The sequence below is a fragment of the Emys orbicularis genome, chromosome 3 (genome assembly GCF_028017835.1).
Source record: "Emys orbicularis isolate rEmyOrb1 chromosome 3, rEmyOrb1.hap1, whole genome shotgun sequence".
Lineage (NCBI taxonomy): Eukaryota > Metazoa > Chordata > Testudines > Emydidae > Emys > Emys orbicularis.
This window is the reverse complement of record NC_088685.1, coordinates 204,954,065-204,978,635: the sequence shown is the minus strand read 5'-3', so window position 1 is coordinate 204,978,635 and position 24,571 is coordinate 204,954,065. Positions and strand designations below refer to the sequence as shown.

Here is a 24,571-nt window from a genome sequence, read left to right as displayed (position 1 = left end):
ATATAAACTATAGAACAACTATGTTATGTAAAAAGCAACGAAGAGTCCTGTGGCATCTTAAAGACTAACAGATGTATTGGAGCATAAGCTTTCGTGGGTGAATGCCCACTTCATCAGATGCATGTAATGGAAATTTCCAGAGGCAGGTATAACTATGCAGGCAAGAATCAGTCTGGAGATAATGAGGTTAGTTCAATCAGGGAGGATGAGGCCCTCTTCTAGCAGTTGAGGTGTGAACACCAAGGGAGGAGAAACTGCTTTTGTAGTTGGCTAGCCATTCACAGTCTTAGTTTAATCCTGAGCTGATGGTGTCAAATTTGCAAATGAACTGAAGCTCAGCAGTTTCTCTTTGAAGTCTGGTCCTGAAGTTTTTTTGCTGTAAGATGGCTACCTTTACATCTGCTATTGTGTGACCAGGGAGGTTGAAGTGTTCTCCTACAGGTGTTATGTAACTATCTGCTACTACTGCAGTATGTTACTGACATATATCCAAGCTCCTAGGACTTAAATTTATCCTAACCCAGGGGTAATAGCTGATGTACCAATGCATTTTAATTTTCTGGAGGTGTTTAGGGAGAATGATGTGGATTTTGCAATTTTATGTATAACATACACTTGAAGAGCCAGATTGTGTCTTGAACAGCAGCTCATTTCTACTGGTTAAGCAGCATAAAGAAGGTAGAATCTTCTTGTAGTAGGGGTCCCTGCCTGGAGAAGAGCTACTCAATGACTTCCTGGTGGCCCTCCCTCATAGTCCTGGGCTGGGGGGCAAGCAGGGGATGGAGAGTGATGGAGGCATGGCCACATCAGACTGCACTCCAACTATTTTGTACTGATGCAATGGCCCATAGAGCACTGTTGCAAACCAGCCTGGGGCTACTTAGATTTTCACCAGGGGCCAATGGGTCCTCTGGTCCAGGCCAGCATTTGCAAGGTGCCAGTGCATATAAGGAGGAATGGAGAATCTGGCCCAAAATACCAAAATTCATTTCAGTGCACTAGCAAAAATTAAGGTTACTTGGAATCTAGAAACATTCCATTGTGATGCCTGCAGGCTGGGGAAACGATATTTTAGTCATTTAGGCAAATAATCCAAACTGGATTAAGGAAGTTGTTGTTATACTCTCCAATTTGAAAGGTAAGGGTTGGGGATAGTAAAATCTATGTAGCATCTGATATAAGAGACTCACTCTGATGTACTCCTTGTATTTTGCCTCCTGTACATTCAAATGGTCCTGATACATTATATAATCCTCTGAATCAGTTTTATAAAAATGCTCACCAACAGAGGGCAATATTGTACTAACCCTTTTCAAGAGTTATATCTTTAGGGCCTAAGACACATAGTATGTAAAGCATTATATCTGTAGAGCATTTCTAATCTCAGCCTTTCAGAGCTGCTTACAAATGGCTTTGGGGTAACATGATTCTGTGTACAGTGTAGGGCACTCTGGTAGGAGATCTGGGTTCAAGAGAGGGCCTTTAAAGCTGTCCACCCCTAGGTGATTTGGAGGATTAGAGTTTCAGAAAAAGTTCTATGAGCAGCAATGTAGTTTAGTGACACAATGTATTTTTACATGAACTGAGTTGCTTCGCTTATCTGTTAGCTCTGGCAATTTATTTTAATTTGCCTTGTAAAATTGAATACTAATGTATTGAGCATCAGGTCATCAGGCTTTGATGCTGCTTTGGCATCAGGAACAGAGATTGTGGCTCAGAATGTAAAAAGAAAGAGAGAGAGAGAGAGAGAGAGCGTGCTGTGGCTGAATCTTCCTAGATGTTTGCTTAGCACCTAGCACAGCAGGGCCCTGATCTTGGCTGGGGCCCTTGTGCACTAATATAATATAAAATAGCAGCTGTTAACTTTTGAATGATCCTTGTGGGGCAACATGCCACATGATGGGAAAGTCTCAACTCAGACAAGCTGGCATCCCTAAATCCCAAAATGAAAGACACCATCGACATATGGAGTTTATCTCTCCCGTGCAGAAGGTTAAGTAATCCACCTCTATGCACACGTTTCTCTTCCCAACCCCAAATTAAGGACCACACAGAAAACTCTATGAAGAATGGGGTCTTCATGAGGAATGGGTAAAGGTGGGTATGGGTATTCCAAGAGCCCTATGACAATTACCCAGGAAAGATAACATGGCTGCAGGCCATATTACCTTTTTCACAGACTCCTCTGTACTGGGGAAGCCTCCATTTCAGGGTAGGTCCCAGTGGCAGAGGAGGCCCCGGTAGGCAAGTTGCAATGAGTTGTGTGTTACCATGGAATGGAGATGAGTCTGGAACCCCAGAGCCAGTGAGGAGGGATGGCCTCTCCCTGAGGGTCTGCTGGATTGTGAGAATGGAATTCATTGCATGGGAGTAAAGCTGCTCCCATTCCCCACAGAATGGTTTGGGGGACTCTCTATAAGGAGAGCCTCACAAAGTGTTTCCCCTCCGACAGATATTCCTGTAGGTGGAGAGGTGCTGACTCTCAGATATCTAGGAAAACTGCCAGCACATGTATTAAGTATTTTGAAAAGGAAAGAAAATACAGCTTGGTGAGTTATTCCATGTTAACTTAACAAAGAGAGAGACAGTGAAATACCTTGGTGGCAAATGAGTAAATTTGTCCCGTTCTTACAGTTGTCTTCATCACTGGATCCTAGAATGATAGATGTACAGAAATCAGACAGGGTAAGACCTGTTTGATCATTTAGTGACTAGTCAGTCCCTTACAACTTCCAGGTTATTCCCTGCAGTATATTTTCTAGTGCTTTGCTCAGTTTTGTTTTACATTTCCCAAGTTAGTTATAGGGCTTCCACCCTGCCTTCCATTAGTTGTTAAAGTAACTCTGCCTTGATCTGGTAAACATCTGACTTGGAGTAGAGCAAGAGAAATGTGCTTACACATTGGATGTAATCAAAGCCCAGAAATGCAGCCAGTGTTTGTGTTTACCTTCTCGTGTATCAAAATGATGGATTTGCTGTTGTTTTTTCTGCAGTTATTTTGCTTTAGCATGATTATGCTTGGTTGAAAAAGAAAACAAGGTTTGAATTTCCAAGATCTAATTAATGGATGCATGACTGGAGGGTATGAGTAGATACATGTGTGCACTAGTGGTGATGAAGTGGGTTCTAGCCCACGAAATCTTATGCCCAAATAAAGTTGTTAGTCTCTAAGGTGCCACAAGGACTCCTCATTTTTATATATAATATATATATAAATAATTAAAGGCATTGCAGGTATTGATATCTGCAGTCAGTGTTGCCCAACAGTTTCCATGATAAGCCCCTGTTTTCAGTTCCTTATAACTTTGCCAAACTTCAACCTTTCAGACTGAAATTTTCCATGGATGCCAGGTGTCTGCCTATGGCCAAATTTATTTTTTTATTTATTTATTTCAACAAAAAAAGTTCTGTTGTTTCTCTCAATAAAGTTAGGGAAACGTAAGAATATTTAACATGGGCAAAACAATGTATAGATGTTTCATTGAGTAGCTCTAACACTTCCATGCTTTGAAACTTGACACAAGGTCATCCTGATGTCAAGGTTGTGCCTTTTGCCATCTTTGTGAAAATCCACCCAAATGTGAGTCTCTGAAACATCTCCATTTCACATGTTCTGTAGAGACTTGTTAGAGTTTGATGGGAAGGTAGTGGACTGAGATAAGGGGATGGAGTTGGAGGACATTGGGATAAAGGGGAAGACTGGGACTAAGAAGGGGTTGCAGGTTGGGTTGGGAAGGGAAGGTCTAAAACTGGGACATGGATATATTGGAGGGACAGGAGCAGAAGATTTCAGGCTTGGGTGGGACAGGAGTACAGTACGGTATACTCCTATCAGAACATGGAATAGAACCCAGGAGTCCTGAGTCTCACCATTCCTCTACTGTTAGCAAATAGCTGTGAACCCACTGGCAAAATGTGTTTTACTTTCAGTGGGATGTTCCATTTTATCATTCAAAAACTCCCACATTACGTACCTAAAAAGAGATGCAGGAAATACAAGGTCTCCCCCAAAATTTATCTACAAATGAATACCTGGCACAGAATTTGTGATAGAGTCCTGAAGCCATCAAGCACCATTTCATGATCATTTCACCAATATCTCTTGACTATCTTATGTACACTAGATGGCCTGTAACAGTTTTACAGAATCCATGAGTACATTACTGCATACCCTTCATTCTACCTTGTTTTCTCCTGTTCACTGAGCAAATCGAACCAGGAAATGCCAGGCTCACTCTAATTAATGGTCCATGTAGTTAAGTATTCTGCCTCCACAATGGCCTGTGCCAGAGGATTCAGAAAATGGTGAAAAATTCCATAATGCCTGTGACGATGCGGTTCTGGCGAGACCCAACTGAGAGTGCCAATTCAGGACAAATTGCTAAAACAGGGCAGTTACAGCCCAAGGCTGGGGTTTCTCCACCTCTAAGGCAAACCAAACCAGCCAGACTAAGAGGACTTCGGTCTCACCCCACTGGCTAACCGCAAGTCTCACAAGCAATCTCCTTAGACACTCCAGTTTCCCAGTATTACCACCAGTGCCACTCGTTATGGGGACAAATGGTTATGAAAACCAATACCCAAGTAAAAGAAAAAGGTTCTCCTGATCCCAAAGGACCAAGCCCCAGACCCAGGTCAATATACAAATCAGATCTTACCCACAAATCACGCTGTTGCCAATCCTTTAGAATCTAAAATCTAAAGGTTTATTCATAAAAGGAAAAAGATAGAGATGAGAGCTAGAATTGGTTAAATGGAATCAATTACATACAGTAATGGCAAAGTTCTTGGTTCAGGCTTGCAGCAGCGATAGAATAAACTGCAGGTTCAAATCAAGTCTCTGGAACATCCCCAGCTGGGATGGGTCCTCAGTCCTTTGTTCAGAGCTTCAGTTTGTAGCAAAGTCCCTCCAGAGGTAAGAAGCAGGATTGAAGACAAGATGGAGATGAGGCATCAGCCTTATATAGTCTTTTCCAGGTGTAAGAACACCTCTTTGTCCTTACTGTGGAAAATTACAGCAAAATGGAGTCTGGAGTCACATGGGCCAGTCCCTGCATACTTTGCTGAGTCTCAAGGCATATTTGCCTTCTCTCAATGGGTCCATTGTATAGCTGATGGTCCTTAATGGGCCATCAAGCAGGCTAGGCAGAGCTAACACCAGCTTGTCTGGGATGTCACCCAGCAGCATAGCATAAGTTTGCCATACAGACAGTATAGAGCCAATATTCATAACTTCAACTACAAAATTGATACACACATATAGACAGCATAATCATAACCAGTAAACCATAACCTTGTCTAAGACACCCCATTTGACCCCCTTTATACAAGATTTGGGTGCCACTACAGGACCTTGGTTGCAACAATGATCTATATGGTCCCAGATTATATCAATAACGTCACAATGCCTCTAGCCATTTGTTCAGTATTAGAGCATTCTTAGTTGAAGAGGAGGAAACCTCTCCCTGAGTCAATATGTCAGTTCAGGCACTAAAGCTTGAGGACTCATAGCATTTGCAATGTTTATCCTAGATAGAGTAACTGCAAATGTTCTATTGTGGTTCATATAATACAATTGTTAATAGAATACAAGTGTCTAATCCCTGTATGAACCTTTCACAGCTGTAACTATATTCCTCACTAATACCATGCAGCAGTGAGTTCTATAGGATAGTTCGCGGTGTTTTTTTGTTTTTGTTTCTAAAGTCATTTTATCCCTTTTAAACTTGCATTGCCTTTTAATCTCAAATATACCCTTCTTCATTCATATGGGATATGGTAAGCAGAAGTTTCCATGACATTCACTTTATAGTTTGGATTATATATATATTCTTTATACCTTCTCTTCATGGCTTCTCATTACACCACTGGAGATACCTCAGGAAACTCAACAGCTGCCTTAGCAGTTTTAGCCCCTAGATGAGCCTGCACTTGGCTCAGAATACTTGGACTTTGTCTGATTTTTAATGATCGCTTATACTATGTGTACTTGCCTGTAAGGCACTGACAGAGCTTCTTGACTAGGATTAGGCCTGAGAAAGCCATGCTAGCCCCTTCCAGCTGTGACCTTGGACCTTTTTTTCTTATTGAGAATATCATGAGCATATTTTTACACTTAAATTTGATAGGTAACAAAATAGAACCACTGAGTGGACAGATTTAAGACTGCTAACAAACAAAAGCAGTTTCCATACTGACAAAGAATAAAATGTAGTGATGTAACTTGCTAACGAAGCATTTAAAAAGTCATATTTTTTCTATTTAATACGTGGTAATTCATTAACAATAAAGTAGCATTCCCTTCCTATATGCTTTTATAGAACTCTGTCAATTTTTAAATATATTCTTAAGAAGCTACTGTCCTCATGCATGTTACAAAACAATACCTGAGATTATTAAAACAGACAGGATATTTTTAAAATGCAAATGACTTTCACTATTTATGGTCTTTGGTTTAAGTTTGTATCACAATCTCTCTCTGCTTGGAAATTGAAAATGGGACTAGTAGTTTGTAGTCAGAATTGAGTTCTCATGTACTAGATCAAAGCTGGCATATTTGGATTGCAAAAGCTGCAGGGGAATATGTTTTTGTTTTTTAAAGGTTTATTTTAAAAATTGGCGATGAATCGCTGGAAACATTTACATTTGTCTTGGGTTTTGTAAAAACATAGGACCAGATTTTCAAAAATGCTCAGCACCCACAATTGGCACCAGATTTTCAAAGGAGCTCAGCTCCTGACAGCTGAGCTTCCAGTGCTAAATGGGAGCCGAGCTCTTTTGAAAATCTGGCCTTTCATGTTTTGTAAAACTAAATATGGCTGTCGGTGTCTCTTGTAAAATCTGAGGCCTTAATGCTGCAAGCTGCTTTGTGTGGGCAGCTCCCAGCACCCACTCACAGCAGCTTGCAGGATTGGAGCCATCCATGATGAACTACATTAGTGTCAAATCCCTAAGATTTTCTTCTTGTCTTTTATTATGAGCTGCAATAGCTTCTCTTAGGTCTTGATCCAGCAGAACACTTAAGGATATGCTTAATTTTAAGCCTATGAATATTCTCATTAAATGCAATGAGACTACCCATGTGTGATGTGCTTACAATGCTTAAGTGTCTGGCTGGATCAGGGCCTTGCATCATAGCCATTTTCTCAGCAGCAGATGATGAGTCAGGTTGGATTCTGCCACCAGTACTCAAGCTGAAGCAGAACAAACCCTGAATGTAATTGCGCTGATTTCAACGGCGCCACCTGCAAAGTAAGGTACTCCTCACCCTATATGTGGGAGAATTGCGTCCATAGAGAACAATGGGCTATTGATTCTAACAAGCAAGGGAACTTGAGTAATAAGCTTATAGAGCAAGACTTTCAAAAGTACTCAACAGTGGCGTAATGCTGCTCCTGTTGAAGTCAGTGGAAGATTTTCTGTTGACATCAGTGGGAATCGAGCAGTGGTGGAGTGAGGTTTTGCCACTAGAGGGCAGGGGGTGGGGTGATGGGTCATTGGTGGTGAGCTGGAGAGCAAACCTGCCCTGCACTCACTTGGCAGAGGCGGCTCCCGTCCTGCAGGGCTAGACCCAGCTCCCTCCTCCAGGCATTGCAACCTGGGCACTATGCGACTCTCGCACCATGCTGCAATGCCTAGAGCAGGAAACTGAGCGTAGTTCCATGGGCCAGGAGCCACCGCTACCGTGTGAGTGTAGGGCGGGCTCACTCTCCGTGCCGCAAAAGGCGCCACGCATACACCTAATGGCTGCTAGGGGTGCAGTCACCCCTGCTTCCCCCCATTCATTCCACCACTGGGACAGAGACAGGAGTGGCAGAAGCTCCGTAAAAGTGGAGGGCCACTGGCGCCCAAACTGTGGCCCCGCACTGCCCCTTTCCCCCATGTCTCCTCTTTCCCCAAGGCCCTGCCCCCTCTCCCCAAACTCCCACCCTTGTACCACCCCTTCCCCCGAGGCCCTGCCCCTGCTCCACCTCTTCCCCCGAGGGCTTGTCCCCGCTCTGCCTCTTCCCCCCCCCAAGACCCCACACCCCGCTTGCACCTCTCCACGCCCTCTCCCCTGTCACTCACCCTTATAGATGGTAAAAAGTGGGAGGGAATAGCCCTCCCCCTTTTAAAAGTGATGGGGCCATGGCCCCCGCCCCTCCCCCCGTTCCGGCGTACCTGGACAGAGGCCAATGCTGGGTGCTTTTGATAATCCCTCGCACAATAATGATCTCCCCTTAGTCTCAAATTAAGCATTAGAGAAAGGGGTTGTGAAAGAGATCCACAGACTAACATGGAAATAAATCTCACAGTTATTCTTATGAAGTCAGATTGTGAACTCCTTTGCACACACTTGTGTGCAATTATTCCCTCCAGTAGTGGTACTGAAGTCAAGGAAATAAGAATTACTCAGCATGAGCAAGGGGTTTGCAACTGGCGCTTCATAAGCAAAACCTCATTTTTACAATAGGCAATAATACAGCGTTCCATGGCACGTCAGGGTACCTTCTTCATTCTAGAGATAGCAGAGCTTTCCATTCCCCGGCAGTTCCAGAAGAAGCTTGCTGCTGTCGTATTACTCCAATTGGCAGTGGGTAGTCAGTCTGAGGAACACAAAAGAGAGACTTGCCTTTCCTAAATGCATTTAGATCCTTGGCATTTCAGTAATACCTAATATGTTACAGATGTAGTGCAATGTGTGCTGGCTGGCTTTCAGCTGAGGGACTGACATGCTTTGTGATTAATCACCTGTGTTTGGTAATAAATATGCACAGCAAGGGCTTGTCCCTCTCTCCCTGTTTTCATGCAAGGTGCTTTTAGTGTACATGATACTGCATTATCAATATTTGTGTGTAAGTGCCTGTACATACCTGGCCAATAAAAAAATCAACAGCATTTTGTACAATTGCTCCTCTTTTCTGTCCTTTTATTTAAAATTACCATTGCTTTTTCTCTGAAAAGTGTTTTACAGCAATTCACAGTTAAAATTAGATTGACTCTAGTCCTTAAAGGCTTATTTAGCAGGAGTATTAGTCTAAATCATTTGGTTTATAGATGGTGTTAGTGTAGAAGAAAATCCCTTTGCTTCTCCCTAATCCATAACAAAGTTGTTTTTATACAGAACTGTTATCTTAGAGTTCATTTCCTTTAGGCACCCTGGTTTTATAATGTTCTATTTGTGATTTAGTGCACATGGAGGTACATATGTGTTACTTCTATAGTGGAACCAGAGAAGGAAAGAAAATCAGTCCATCTGTAACTGTTTAGGGGAGAAGAACAGCTATTGTTTTTCAAAAAAATTTGCAGCCTATTAAAGTTTTCATTTTACTATCTAGTTGTTACTAGAGGAAGGCAGGGGAGTAAAGTTCTGTATCTCAGGAACATAGATTGAAGAGACAGTCTGACACTGGTATGTAGAAGTTTGATTGGATGACTAATTATCTAAAAAGTCCCCATGAAAAAACAGCTGGAGAAGATTAAAGCAGGTGAATTTGTGTCTTGCTTAGCCCACTGTATGCTGAGGAAAAGTACAAAGAGCGGGATTATCTTCTCTGGAACAGATTCAGGAAAAATAACCCTCTTTCAGTGAACATACACCTGAGATATAAACATTAAAGGCTACAGGTTGCTTGTTCCTGGTTTCAATATGTTGAGTAAGAATTTCCAAGGTTTAAAAACCTTCATGTGGAGTTCAAAGGTAAAATGTTGTGCAGAAGTTGGACACATCTAAAGTCTTTGCTGGTTTAAAGCTTTCAGAAGTGAAAAACAAATGTCTTTGGAAGAGTAAAAGAAACTTTGCTTGAGAGGGATGATAATTTTGCAGTCAGAGGGTAAGATAATTTGCTTGTGTAAATCAGCCTACTTCCATTGAAGTCAATGATTTACGCCAGCTAAGAATCTGGTCCTCGGACAGTTAGGCTATTGAATTCAACACTCACATCGCGGGACTACAGTGAAAGCAGGTTTGTACCCAGAGAGCTCAACTCTGAGCTGCCTTATGTGCTCACTCAAGACAATGAGAAGGCATTGGGCACCTCCTGTCCCTTTGCACTGATTACCCATATTCCAGGTCACAATGCAGGTGGGGTGGCTGCCTTAGGGTGACCAGATATCCCAATTTTATAGGGACAGTCCTGATTTTTGGGTCTTTTTCTTATATAGGCTCCTATTACTCCCCACCCCCTGTCCCGATTTTTCACCCTTGCTGTCTGGTCACCCTAGGCGGCCTCCACAGCACCACTGCTCCCCTCCCACATGTGATGGGGAATAAATGGGCAGGGGCAAAGAGTAGGCTTTGCCTCCTCAATTCAGCCAGCCGGCAAAGGGAGCCAGCAAGCCTGGGGAAGAAATTGGGGTCAGGTATGTGGGAGGGAAATTAGGCCCTTCAAATGAAAGCCTGTGCTTTACCCAAAGCTCCCCTTACATCTAGTATTGAAGAGACTCATAAAACTGAAAACAAAAGGAGCGTTGAAATATAATTGCAAACTTGAGGTTTTTCTGCTGCACCTACTACTGTAGCGTACAAGATAAATAACTGATTATATATGGTAGTAGTGGAGCAGTACTACATCAGATGACAATGTGTATGAGGCAAGTAGGTGCTCTGTAACCAAAAAACTTAACATCAGAAAGGAAAGTGGTGAGGCTTGGTAAAGAAATGGTCACCCACCTGCCCATCCTCTTCCAGTATTCTCTCCCTCAGAGATCACCTTACTATTCAGAATTCATCCATTTTCTGATCTTTTTCTAGGCTTTTTCCACCCCCAGCAAAATGGTGTTAACATTCTGAGTCTAATGTTCTGGGATGTCACTGTTTTAAAAGGCATTCCTACATCAGCATTTGAATGTCCTGAACTGAGCCCTGTGGGCATACTCCAAAGGAGAACACTCCCTCCGCACTTACAAATTGTCTAAGGATGTAGATTTGGGGTGGTTGGATATTCAGTTTTGAGGAGCTTGTCTGAGGCTATTCTACCAACTTATGTCAGTATAGCAACATCACTCCGGGGTGGGATTTTTCCCTTAATAGGGAACGAATATTACCTGCACCTTAAATTGTTACATATTTTTTATTTGTCAGCTCTATGCAATGATCCAATAGTTTTGATAAATATTTAAAAGCCTGGACTTTTGAATGGCTGAGACTCTCTTTCCAGCGTTGTGGTAAATAGCTGACTAGAAAGGAGACATCTTAAACTACATCCCCCAGCAACATCTGCATCTATGAAAACTTTCCCTAATTGAAAAGTCAGTAGTTTCAAATGCGGTGGACTGAGAGTTTAGGTATTAGATTGGGTAGTGTTAAAATACTACAGTTATTTTTAATCTTTAAGACACACACACACAGTTCTTTCTATGCATTAAGAGGTACTAATAACATGTTACTAAATGAAGGGAGAACTTTCATTTTGTAGATTTCAGTCAAGCTATTCTGTGGTCCCCCGCCCGAGCCCCTCAATATTTCCTCCTGGGTTTTTTGAGAGCTACTACACCAAAAATACTTTTGGAAATACCACAGACTATTGTTTTTATTAGAGACTGGAAAGCTTTGTAGTAGGATGCTTTTGTGTTTCATTTGTTTTCCTTGCTCTGGCACAGCTGTTTTTGTTTTAGCAGCACTGGAGAGATGGTTAAACTATTTGTGGCCTCTACTAACCCAGCAGATTTCTTACACAGAAAGTTTGAAACTGAATGGCAGAAACTGTAACTAACCAGTTGTCTGCGTGGGCAGTTTTGTGCATGAAGTTACAAATGCAGTGGTTTTATGGGATCTTTTAATTTGTTCAACAAAACACTGATCACTATAGAGCAAGTCCCAGTTTCCCTATAAATTTCCCAGCCAGAAGCTTGTCAGGAGAGCGTCTTGACTAGATGAGATACAAAAGGGATGAAGCAATAGATCTTAGCTAAACCTAGAATTTATTAAGCAGTAGGAAATGATTAGAGGAACAGGGTTGGATAGGTGTGGTGATACCCACATTAACCAAAAGGGAATAGAATGAAAGATAACAGGTGCTGAGGAGCAGTGTAGTCTGACAATGCAATCTGCTCAGTACCTAGCTAGTAATAGGGGTTAGCACAGTAATCACAGCTGGACCAGGTTGGAGAATGGGGAACCAAGGAACAGCAATACAGCAAGTGGATGGAGTCAGCAGAAAGAAGTAAATAAAAATAGGTATTAAGAGTAAAAACTATTCATGTAGAGTACCAATACTGTACACTTCACAAACAAAAGAGAGAAGCTGAAATACTTTGTATTGGGAGACATGATCAGAATTTCTGAAGCTTTAGTGACATAAGAATAATCTATGGGTTATTGTATTTACTGGGGGGAAATACAAAACAGGTTCACTTGCAACAATGGAGCAATGGTACTAACCACAAAGAATTCCTAGACTATCTGAATAAAAATTCTGGATGAGCCAGAGCTGGATTCACTGTAGAATCTATAGAAACAGAAATGAAGTAATGAAGCATGTGATATGGACCTCTTACTGGAAACATGGTTGTGCAATCAGGCTGTTAAAGATACGGGAAGCAACAAAATCTGCTAGAAATCTGCTTCTTTGTGATGTAGAAAGGACTGAAAGGTTTTTCAAACGCAAGTGATTTTTCACTGCTTCTTTTTTTAACATAAATATTGATTCTCTACTCCCCTGCTTTTGCTGGAGGACTTGAGCAACTGAGAGGGGAAGAGACTTTTAGAGACAAATGAGCTTTATCCAGGTTTTATATTATTAAATATTGTCAACATGGAATGATCATGAAGAAAGGAATTGGTGAGAGAGAGATTGAGTTTGTTCATTCTAACTCCTGGCAAGGGCTTGGGAGAAAAGCTCATTTTCTGAAACATTCAGCAATACTACCCTTTAAGTGATGGCTGAGGAAGTTCACTCCAGTTCTCCAGTCCTCCGATGAGTCCCCCAGCTTAAAGAGGGAAGATTAGGCTTGATGTTCCTGCTTTTTTTCTAAGATAAAAAACAAGCAGGAAAGAATACCTTGGAAAATAAAAACGCTTTACATCTTTTTTTATGCCTCATTAAAACCAAAAAGGGTAGAAACCCATTTTTTTATTTTGAAGATCACTTTTAACTTACCACACTCTTCACCATTCTATGGCTCTTTTTCTAACTGCCTCATTTGGCCCAATGGCATAAAAGGATACAATTTGACATGACCTCAGTAGGGGACCATGCCAGGAGATAGTACTGTGATGGTACCTTTCAAGAAAAGAGGATTTTATTTTCTTTTTAAAGAGGAAGTTAGATACAGCCTGAAGGGGAAAGTTAGGAAATGAAAATCCATAGAATCCGAATGGAAACTGCTAAAGAATTACCTGATTAGAGTCACAAAGTCTGCATTCCTGAGAACAAAAACAAGGGAAGAGTAGGGCAACAGTTGAATGGCAAGAGCCCAACTATGGAAATTCTACTTACGTTGGTGAGCATTTGCTCATGCAGTTAGTCCCAGCGAAGCCCATGGGATTGGTCATATGAGTAAATGAACTGGAGTGGCACATAAACTTTGTTCAGGCCCTCTGGACGTGATGAATTGCACCTTCCTGTGAATGGGATACCACAGTTCAGCCCCAGGTTTGTAAAAGTTCATTCGGGCAAAAAAAAGGAATCCTCTTAATAATGCAAATTCAGTCCAAGTGACATTACTACAAGGAAAGACAAAATTGTGATTCTGAGGAAATTTGAAGCACAAAGAGCTAAAGCTGTTGACCCAAACACATTACACATATATGAAGTACATCAGAATTAAGACGCTAGGGTTAGCTAGATATAAAGGAGGAAATAACAAGGAAGCTACGTGGGATTTTTTTGCATCGGTCTTCACCCCACCAGGAAGACAGGAATGGGGAGGAAATGTCTATTTGTGGTTATCCTTCACAGGTAATAAAGATGAAGTACTGTTGGAGATAAAGGTATCAAAAGTGAAAAAGCTGATTAGATGGCAGTAAATCTCCAGATGGCACTCATCAGAGTTCTAAAGGAACTGAAGGGTAGAACATCTAGGCTACTATTAAAGCAAAGGACTGGAGGATGGCCAATTATGGTGCCAACTTTTAATAAAAATAGAAAGGGTAAATCCAGGAGTCCTGGGATTTCTTGCTGAGAAAACTGTGTTATATAGAATTTAGGGGAGTATAAATTGATGGGGATAAATTAGTGTGGCAAAGGTATTCTCTGAAAGCACCCACAAAATAATCGAGCAAGGAACACATGGAGAGACAAGGTGGGTGACGTAATTTCTTTTATTTATTTGTTTGTTTATTTATTTATTTTTACCTCATCCACCTTGTCTTTCTAATATCCTGGGACCGACATGGCTACCACAACACTGCATACAACAAAGGAACTCATGGACACAACTTGTTTACACGTACCAGAAGCAGTTACTGAAAGTCCTTTATGCAGTGCTATTGAGGAAACGTGGGTTGCGAGACGAGGCCCTGTCATGCAGTATAGGCTGTTTAAGATGTAGGCGGTAAAACATGGGCAATTCTTACAGTGGAAAAGGATTAAGGGCTAGACTGTGGCATTAAGCCACTGGTCTCTGTTGAGTGTGATACGGAGATGCACTGCCCCATGGGGCGCACCGGAAGGATTGTACCTTATTACACAGCTACACCATTCATTTGATGGTACAGACTGCTCCTCCCAGTCAGCTCCATGGCCTTGTCTCCTCCCTGCCTCCTTTAAGGTGAATCATGCACCTGGGACAAAATGGAAGGGGCATTCTCTATGCTCCCAGTGACTGCAGTGCTCCCTGGCCCATGCACAACTCATCCTTCTTCTCTCCCTCTGTGCAAGAACCAAGGACAATCTGATCCTTATGCTGGAGTGCCTCATGGACCAGTACTAGTATATGTTGGTGTTGGTCCTGCTTTGAGCGGGGGATTGGACTAGATGACCTCCTGAGGTCTCTCTTCCAACCCTAATATTCTATGATTCTATGTGGTCTTCACTCAACTTCCCAGTCAAAAATAGCGAGAGTTGTGAGAAGTCCCAGAGCTTCTGACAATGGCAGGTGAAAATCAGAACAGACAAGTGGAAAGCAGTGCACAGGATGAAATAAGCCGCTCCCATACACTGGGCGTTACCTTTCCAGAAAACATCAAGGCAACACGTGGGGGGGGGAGGTATGGAGGGTCAAGTGCTCCCCCAGATTGGCCTGCTGGGGACAGGGAAGGAGAGGAGCTCTGTCCTCTCTCCCTGCACCTTCCCCCGGCACATTCGCTGCTCTCTCTGGCAGCCGGGCGGGGAGTGGGATGGAACCACTTCTGCCTGAGAGAGCCTGTCTGGGAGGCAGTGGCAGCCAGGCTGCCGGGGACAGGGGCCCAGCATGCCATGGGGGGAAGGAGGCTCCAGCTCACTCAGCCCCTGTCCCGGGTAGCAGGGCCCGGGGGGCGGGAGGGGGGCCGGGGGCGGCCTGCTGCCATTCCAGCTGCAGGGGACAGGGGCCAAGCAAGCCAGAAACATGCCGGGGGGCATGACTGGTATTTAGGGAATAAAGCACATGGATACTTTTACAATGGTATTATACATCTTGGAACATGGTATCATGCCATCACCTCAATTACTGGAATCACCAGAAGGAAAGTAGCAACTGGAAAGATCAGAGGTATTAGAAGAAGATGCGTAAAGGAGAGTGTAAAAAGACAGGGATTATTTAGTTTGGAAAGAATAAAAATGAGACTGAGAGCATATGGTGGAGGTCTGTAAAACAATGAGCAGCATAGTATAGTGAAGGTGAATGACCTCCTGAGGTCCCTTCCAACCCTGATATTCTATGATTCTAAACACTCCTATTTACCCCTTTCCCATACCACAAAAACAAATGGACACTCTCAGTCGGAAGGCAACAAATTTAGAACAGATACAAGGAAATACTTTCTAATTCAGCATATAATTATTTCATAATAATCAATGCTACAGGACATGACTGGGACAAGTACAATGATATGAATTGGAAGAGCATCTGTTACACTACCTAGCATTAAAAAAATGACAAGGTCTATCAGTTCTCTTGCTTCAGGGTGTAAACTGATCATCAGCTGGGGATTCTACTTTCCAAATTAATGTGGGTAATATACATAATGTTATGACTTGTATAGCTATTCTAGAATTGGATGGAACTGCTTATATACATCCTTAGTGTAACTACACATGCATTACATGTTGTATGCGTTTGATCTATTCGCAAGGTTGACAGCGGGGGAAAGAACAATTTATTTAAAAATACATTCAATTTAGGCTGCCATCAAAACAATAGGAGTAGAAAATCATTTTTAATAGACTGTAATATGTGAGATTAAATAAAAGCAACTGTGTAAAATTTCAAATGTCTGAATGAATTTCAAGACACTTGTTTGACCTGTATTGCTGTTTTCTGTTCAACACTGATACAAGTAAAAGTGCTTTCCAAAGCAACTAAAAACTTTATATGAATGCAATTTCTTGTCATGCAGACATCCCTGGATGTCACTTAGTAAGAAAATTAATACATCTGAAATATTGTTGAAGTGTCTTTAATCATTTCACATGATCTACAATGATCAAAAGTCATCCTTGAACTCTGATAATATCTGATAGGCCGAATTCTTGACTTAGCTTATGTAACTGTCTTGGGCAGCCAACTCCTGGTCCTGTCACTCTCTTCTCCCCCAGTGGAGCACAGAGGACAGGCTCTGTTTGCTGTAGCTTGTGTTGCTTTCTCCTGTGGCTTGAGGGTGGGAGAATGCTGTTGAGCTCATCTGGCCTCCCAGCCTGCCCCTTCCAAACTAGTGATCAGCTGCCTGCCGTGGGTTGAGAGAAAGGAGGAAGCATGCCATGGAACTGGCTCTTTCTCTTTTGGGCCTCCCTGGAGCAATTTACAGAAGCAGAGGGAAGCAGATGGCCCTGACCTTGCCATGGGACATTGTTGAGGCCAAGAAGTTAATAAGATCCAAAAATGTATTAGATATTTATATGGATATCAGCAATATCCAGAATTATCATAATTACTAGCAGCAAAACGTAGAAGGGATATTAAAGCTTGGGCATAAGGGCTTAAGCCAATCCCTAACTATTAGAGACCAGGCTGATACCCTACGTGCGGGGCAGATTACCCCACATCTGTCTACTGCAGGGTTCTTACAACTTCCTCCAACACAGTGGTTCCCAACCTTTTCTCTGCCACGGCACACCTTGAGCTCCAGGGGCTCTTCCCCCTCTCCCCGCCCCAGCTGCGGGAGGGAAGAGGAAGGGGCAAAGGAGCCAACCCATCGCTCACACAGGAGCGGAGTGGGGAAGAGAGGGCGATTGAGCTCTGATTGGTTGCTCCCAGGGCCGGTGCTACCATTAAGGCAAACTAGGCGGTTGCCTAGGGCGCCAAGATTTGGGGGTGCCAAAAAGCGGTGCCCCCAATTTTTTTTTTACAGCGTTCCTACACCCCCTCCCCGAGTGCGTGGTTGCTGCTCTACTTCTCCTGCCTCCCAGGCTTGCGGCGCCAATCAGCTGTTTGGAGCCGCAAGCTTGGGAGCGGAGGAGATTTAGAGTGGGGGCGGCGTGCTCTGGGAGGAGGCGGAGCAGAGGTGAGCTGGGGTGGGGAGCTGCTGAACGGCTCCCTGGGGGGGGAGCTGCCGCGGGGGGGTGCCTCAGGGCGGGGGGGCGAGCTGCCGTGGGGGGGGCGCCTCAGGGCGGAGGGAGGGCGGGGAGCTGCCGCAGGGCTGGGTGGGGGCGCAAGGTGGAAGTTTCGCCTAGGGCGCGAAACTTCCTTGCACCGGCCCTGGTTGCTCCACCCCAGAGGAGGCGGGGCAGTGAGACAGATGGCTAATTAGAAGGCAGCTTTCTCCCCTCTTGTCCTCACATGTAGCTTTTCAAAAAAACCCGCGCCACCCCTCTTCGGGCCTGATGGCAGAATGGTGCTGGACACTGTCCGAGATGGGACACTGGACTAGATGGACCTTTGGGCTCTAATCCAGTCTGGCAGTTCCTGTGTTCCTCTGAACTATTAACCACTGCCCGAGACTTTATGTAATGCTTTCATGTTACACTCTTGTAGGTAGTTTGATATCAGGTATTCCTTTACCCTTTTTGTTTACGGTGCATGTGGAACTGCATTTGTATGGGACTCGTTTGCCTTTTTCCAAAGTAAAGATTTTGAAGGATTTTTTAAAAAATGGTTTCCCCTTCCCTATCTCTGTATTTTCTATTGCAAAACATTTTTATTTGGCTCGTCTTATAAATATGTACGCTTAATCATAAGCGCCGGAGCACCCATGGGGAAAAAATGGTGGGTGCTGAGCACCCACCAGCAGCCCCCTATCAGCTCCCCCAGCCTGCCAGTGTTTGCCACCTGCCGGCAGGTCCTGCTGATCAGAGCCTCCCCCTCCCTCCCCGCACCTCCCACCCGCCACGGTCAGCTGTTCTGCAGCATGCAGGAGGCTTTGGGAGGGTGGGGGAGGAGCGAGGGCGTGGCGCGCTGGGGGAGGGGAAGAAGTGGAGTGGGGGAGGGGCCTTAGAGGAAGGGGTGGGGCGGGACCTGGGGCAGAGTGAGGGGTTAGGCACCTCCTGCCACATTAGAAAGTCTGTGCCTGTGCACTTAATTGTGAGGTGGGTGAGAGGAAGACCTCAAGATGCATGTGTGGGAAAAATGGTTACTTCAGCATTGTTTTCAAAAGAATGGTGGGCGCAATATTTTTTTTAAAGGTGAAAAAATACAAAGCTGACTTTCTAGCCTCTCTTTAATTGTTCCTTGTTCGCTTTAGCCAGAAATGTTTCACTAGCTCTAGGCTAGCAAGGGAGGGTAATAGAGGCGTAGGAAGTGAGCAGCCTCTGCCTATGGACACATCTCTGTCTTCCAGAAGGGATGGTACTCAAATGCAGTAAGATGAATTCTGCTTTCGTTCTTCCATGGCTACTAGTTTCACTTCTGTTCTTGGCCAGCTCATGTGTACAGGTGCAAACCCATGAGAACCTGAACCTGGTCTATGAATTTGCAGTGCGATTCGGACATGGGACATGTGGAATCGGGTTTCCTTGAACAAGAGCCTGTGAAAATAGGTTATGATTGAAAAATCTCTGCAACTATTTTGAATGGAATTTGCACATCTTGCCAGCACAAGGATATAGCAGGAAATTTTTAATCAGGGAAGAACAATCATAGAATTGGATGGATGTATACCAGATACTGTCATACCAGACCACCACTGCTACCAATAAGTATATTTCATCCAGCATCTCCTTTTAAACTATATTATGCACTATAATCTATGTCCAGCGAGACAGAGAGAGAATACTCCTGGCTTTAGGCGTTTGTGTCTGAATACATTAGGTTTGAGTTTCATTTCATGCCAACATTGGTCAGGCATAATTCAGCAGAAATCAGTGGAGTTGCACTGTTGTTACATAAATTCAGTATGTGCCTCTGTATTTATGTGGCTTGAACAGTTGGACTCACTAAATATTTTTCTTGTGGCTCCAATAACTACGTAAAGATCTCATGGATAGCTAAATGGTTCTGAAACTTACACGTCCCTGTTTTGTTTGTTTGGTTGTTTGTTTTTCCTGAAGAGAAGCCCCATTGGGATCTGTGCCCTGACTGATTTCATGACTGTCTCATTTCAGGGCTTCAGAGAGTGCGCCAGCTAGGAGAAAACACAAGATACTTCCGGCGGAGACTGCACGAAATGGGTTTCATTGTATATGGAAATGATGATTCCCCTGTCGTCCCCTTGCTCCTTTATATGCCTGGTAAAATAGGGTAAGTACTGAAATGTGCCTGGTAGGCAAACAAACTACACTAACATTATATGGAGGGTACGTTTTAAACTATTCAATCTGGCTACTTGCTGTAGATGTTGCAAGGGAGAAATTTCTTCCTTTCAGTGAACTTGCCATAGGTAGCTTTAAATTGAATCCTGGCCTTAATTTGGAGCCAGCTTCTCCGTACACTAAATGAGTGTACAGAATTTAAAAAAAATCAAAACTCTTCTTTCTCTTTCTATTGATGTTTTGCAAAAATTATAATAATTTTAAAAGCTGCGCATTGTCTAATTATTTTGAAGGTATTTCATTGTTTTCCATCTAAGATATGACATGTCTTAGACTGACATACATTTCACCATTTTACGGTATGTGATGATATCTCTTGATTGACTTATGTCTTGATTGACTATTACCTTCTCAACGAAGGCCCAGAGCGTAGGGAGTTGGAGTCTTTGCAAAAGTAGCTCTCAGGAGGAGCCTTTGTTTCTGAGATACCATAAATATGGGTCCTACCCTGGCCCATCAGACCTGGTAACATTAAAGCCATCCGGATAATTGCTTACTCATTCCGATGTGATCACAGGCCAGCTCTTGCACGGAGAACTTGTGCCCTTCTATGGCCAAGCTTCCATCAGCGTTTCAGGATCTGTGGGGAATAGTGAACTCCCCTGTCTCCCAGTTACACCAGGATCCTTTTAGTCTGAAGTTTAACTATTTATCAAGCCCTCTTGCAAGGACTATCTGATGGGCAGAAAGCAGGTCTTATGAGCTATAGAAAATCCTCAGCCCAGAACACAACCCTAATAACTGGCCTGTGGGGAAATGGGAGACAGTTTTAGTTGCAGAAGCATCTTGTTTCCCTCTTGAGGCATTGGAGATCAACCAAGATGTCTCCCCTTGCCATCCGGAAGTTCAGTGGTCAAGGTGCAGAGACTTCTCAGCATTGGGGCCCCATCTCTGGAACTCCCTCATGAAGTTGTTTGTCAGAGTCCCTCTGTAGCTGTCCCAGTGGCTCATGCATGCTTCCTCTTTGGATCAGTTTATTTGTGACCACAGTCTCCTCTACCCGTTTGCACAGATTGGTAGAATGGGTTGTCGTTGAGGCCAATTAGTCCACGCTAAGTGTTATGAATCGATCTCTGTCCCTCTGCATTACTTACCTCACAAATATGAACAATTTTCTCCTCGGGACACTGAGCAGGTAGCTGTTCTCCCCATTTCACAGGTGGGGAAATGACACACAGAGGTTAAATGACCGACCCATTCAGGGAGTCTTTGGCAGAGCCAGGAATTAGCCCCAGGTCTCCCAAGTCCCAGTCTCGTGCTGCAGCGACAAGACCATCGTTCTACTTTATGTTCAGTGCCTTGTTCAATGACATTTGATCTAAATGGCATTAATTTTTATTTATCACCATCTGTTCGTCTAAATATTTGCCTGATATTGGGTCTGATTCTTGCTGCCTTACACTTTACATAGACATTTGCACCTGTGCTCAGTGATTGCAAATTGCTCCTAATCAGAATTCTCTGCTCACTTACATCAGTGATTGTATCTGACAGTCGCTTTGCAGAGATGAAAATGACTACACAAGCTGCAAGGCAGTGGAGAGTTGATGGTAAAATGCCTATTGACTTCAGTAGGGCCAGGATTTTTTAACCATTGTTTTTCACACTTGAGTGTTTTCTCTTTGTGCTCAGTTTATTGGCAATAACTCACTTTTGTTTTCTTCTTTCCCTCCTCCCAGGGCTTTTGCAAGGCGCATGTTAGCCAAAAATATTGGGGTGGTTGTGGTTGGATTTCCAGCTACTCCTATCGCAGAATCGAGGGCTCGGTTTTGTGTGTCGGCTGCACATACACGGGAGATGTTAGACACGGTAAGAACAGCAGATGTCCTGGTGAAATTAACATCAGATGCTAGAGGGGCTGGGAGAAGCTACAAGTCTGTTACTTTGAATCTCAATAATTCATTTTGCTTTTGTTTTTCTTGATCTTTGTCACTTAATATTTAAAGCCTTTATAATTACAGATTTTATTTAAAATATTAAATTATACAACAATTAACTGTACTATATTCCCCTGTTCCTAAGAGTGACTAAATCTGTAATAACTAATAAAGACCTACATGAGGAGCACACCAAGACCAAAGTTAACTGCTTGGGCAGGAAACCCTAAATGATGTGGTAATAATTGCATATAAGGGTTTCCATGCCCTTATTTTCATTCCATATTTATGTGAGTTACATTGCAGCAGCAAAATATGGCACCATCTTGGGTTTTGTATGATACATGTGGAACTTTCAGTCCAATATTTGGAATTGTTTGTATCTAACAAGAGGGCTAAAAGGTGCAATATGACCAGTTTGATCCCTGTATCTTTACCTGCTTCCAGAAGGGCAGTTACACTTATGTTGAGATGTCCATTATAAACTTCTGTTTCCATCTGTTCATAACTTTCTAAAAAAAAGTATTTTTAAGATTGAAATGTTCCATCTTCCTCTTAGTCCAAGGGTAAGGAAGCAAATTTAGATGAAATATGTTCATCCATTTTTGAGTTAGGTAAGGGTGGAACTTTTTTGGTTGCCAACAGATTTTCAGGCTCTTTTTGCATGAGCATAACTCTCAGAAACTGATGCATTTTATACACTCAGTGTTTTCAAGTGGGAAGAGCCCTGATCCTGCTTCTGACTCCATGCAGCTGGCCCCTGTGCCCACGCAGACCTCAGTGGGACTTGATGTGAGCACATGGATGCAAACACAGTTGGAGGACTGAGACCTTAGTCCTATACTCAAGACTAATTTCCAGGCCAATTTAGACCATTTTAGAAACAAAATTGAAAAATCTGGTTTGCACATGTGCGGTAGGAAATTCCTGCTAATCTTAAAACTACAGTAAGGAACAATGGAATACTCAACACGAAGTTAAAATTAAATGGTAACATATATATATATATATATATATATATATATCAATGCTTAGTTACCGAGGTGTAGTTAGGTAGGCTGTTATTTCGCTGTGTAGTTCCAGAGTTGCATAAGCTTTTGATTATGCAACTGCAGTAATACACAGTGAAATCACCCTGGAGATTAGGAGCTTAATCTCTTTATTTCGCTTAGGTTTTCTTTCCTTAAAACAGCAGCATTAAACACATGAAAGTTACAATTTTCAAGCACTGATCTTGCAATTCATCTCACCGCGGAATGCAAATTGGGGCCTTGAATGCCGCTCCCCAGCAGTCACCTTTTACAAGTTTTGCCTTTGCAGCTAGGTATCATTGCCATAGTATTTGCCACACTATCTAAACTTCCCTATGCCTTGTGTGGGGAATGGGAAACACTCTGGGTAGTGTGGTTTAGTTACCTCAGGCAGCTGAAAAGTTTTTAAGGACAACCACTGCGTGAATGTGCTGTAAATCCAGTGTAAAATAAAAACACACAGCTCTTGTGCCATTTCTCATCACAACAACCATTGGCTTAAACCACTGGCAGTAATACATAAGGGGGAAGACCCATAAATGTGAAAGTTTTCAAGGATGGTAATTTTTTTTAATTACTTTGCAGGTCCTTCTTTATTTAGCTCATTTTACCACATTCTTAAACCGGGGGGGGACTTTTCTATTCCTGAGCATATGTTACTGCGTATGTTACTGCGTAAACAGAAACAGGATTGAAAGAACAGGTGCTATATTTTTACTTGATATCAACCTATTGGCTGCTTTTCAGCATGGGCTTGAGGCTGCAGGGTTCTGATCTTCTCCAGGGAGATTCTGAATGCCTTTGCTTTCTATTGAATCCAATAGGAGTTGAGGATGTGCAGCCACTCACATTATAGGATGAGGCCAGCTGTGATATTAATACAAGCACATTTTCCACTTTTGCTATCAAACCACATAATCCTGTTCAAGATATTCACAATGACCCTGATAAACATCTGGGCCTGGTCCACCACTGGAGTTATACAATGGTAAAACTGGCCTTTGGGATATGTATGCAGATACAGCAATGTTGTCTTATGTTATGTATGTGCCTTTTTCATGTAAAAACGAGAATTCTTAGTTGGAGTATTTTTCTCCCTGCATGTCTGAGAAATACACACAATTTACCAACAGTCGGCTAATAAATATTGCCATTGGCTAATACAACATAGCCTACCATAGAGCCAAATTCTGTTCTCAGTGATGCTAATGTAAATCTAGTGTAGCTCAATTGATTTCACTGACATTCACCAGTGTAGCTGACAGCAAAATTCACCCCTTTGGCTTTATTCCTTTTTCTTTGATTTTAAACTGTGAACGCCACATATGTTTTTGTGTCACTTGCTGTTCAAATGTAAAGCAGAAGTGAGAACAGCTTTAAATCCTTTTAAGATAACTGATACAGTGTAATGATCTTGCAGGTCCTGAATGCCCTTGATGAATTGGGCGATTTTCTGCAACTGAAATATTCACGGCATTCCAGGTCATCTCGTCCTGAACTATACGATGAAACAAGCTTTGAACTTGAAGATTGAGTTTCCCACCCGTGAAGAGAACATTATGATGTTACAAAAAAGAGAAAAAACCTAAGAAATATGAATGCATTTCTTCCCTTCTAAGGGCAATTTTTATTTCTCTATTAATTGACCTGAGGGGAGGCACTGTTGTTGCGTTTTACTGTATCAAATTTCCATGTGCAAGAGACTATGGCTACAGATCTACTCCCATGGAATTATATGCTTTTTAAGGTATTTTTTATGCAAGCAGACTCTGTCCCATTGGTCAAGTTGCCACTGTGCAGCTTTGGTGCCTTTTTATGAAGAGGCTTTGGCTAGTTCTTAATTCTGGTTGAAATAATA

At 42.8% G+C, this 24,571-nt stretch overlaps 1 protein-coding gene across 1 annotated transcript in view; it reads left to right on the top strand.

Annotated features, from left to right (window-relative positions):
* The window catches only part of SPTLC3 (serine palmitoyltransferase long chain base subunit 3), a 127,100-nt gene extending 102,853 nt beyond the window's left edge, over positions 1–24,247 (top strand). Inside the window, exons 10-12 of the mRNA XM_065401821.1 lie at positions 19,599–19,734; positions 21,485–21,614; positions 24,134–24,247. Coding sequence (XP_065257893.1) covers positions 19,599–19,734; positions 21,485–21,614; positions 24,134–24,247 — 380 coding nt within the window. The remainder of the gene's footprint in view (positions 1–19,598; positions 19,735–21,484; positions 21,615–24,133) is intronic.
* Positions 24,248–24,571: the final 324 nt, after the last annotated feature.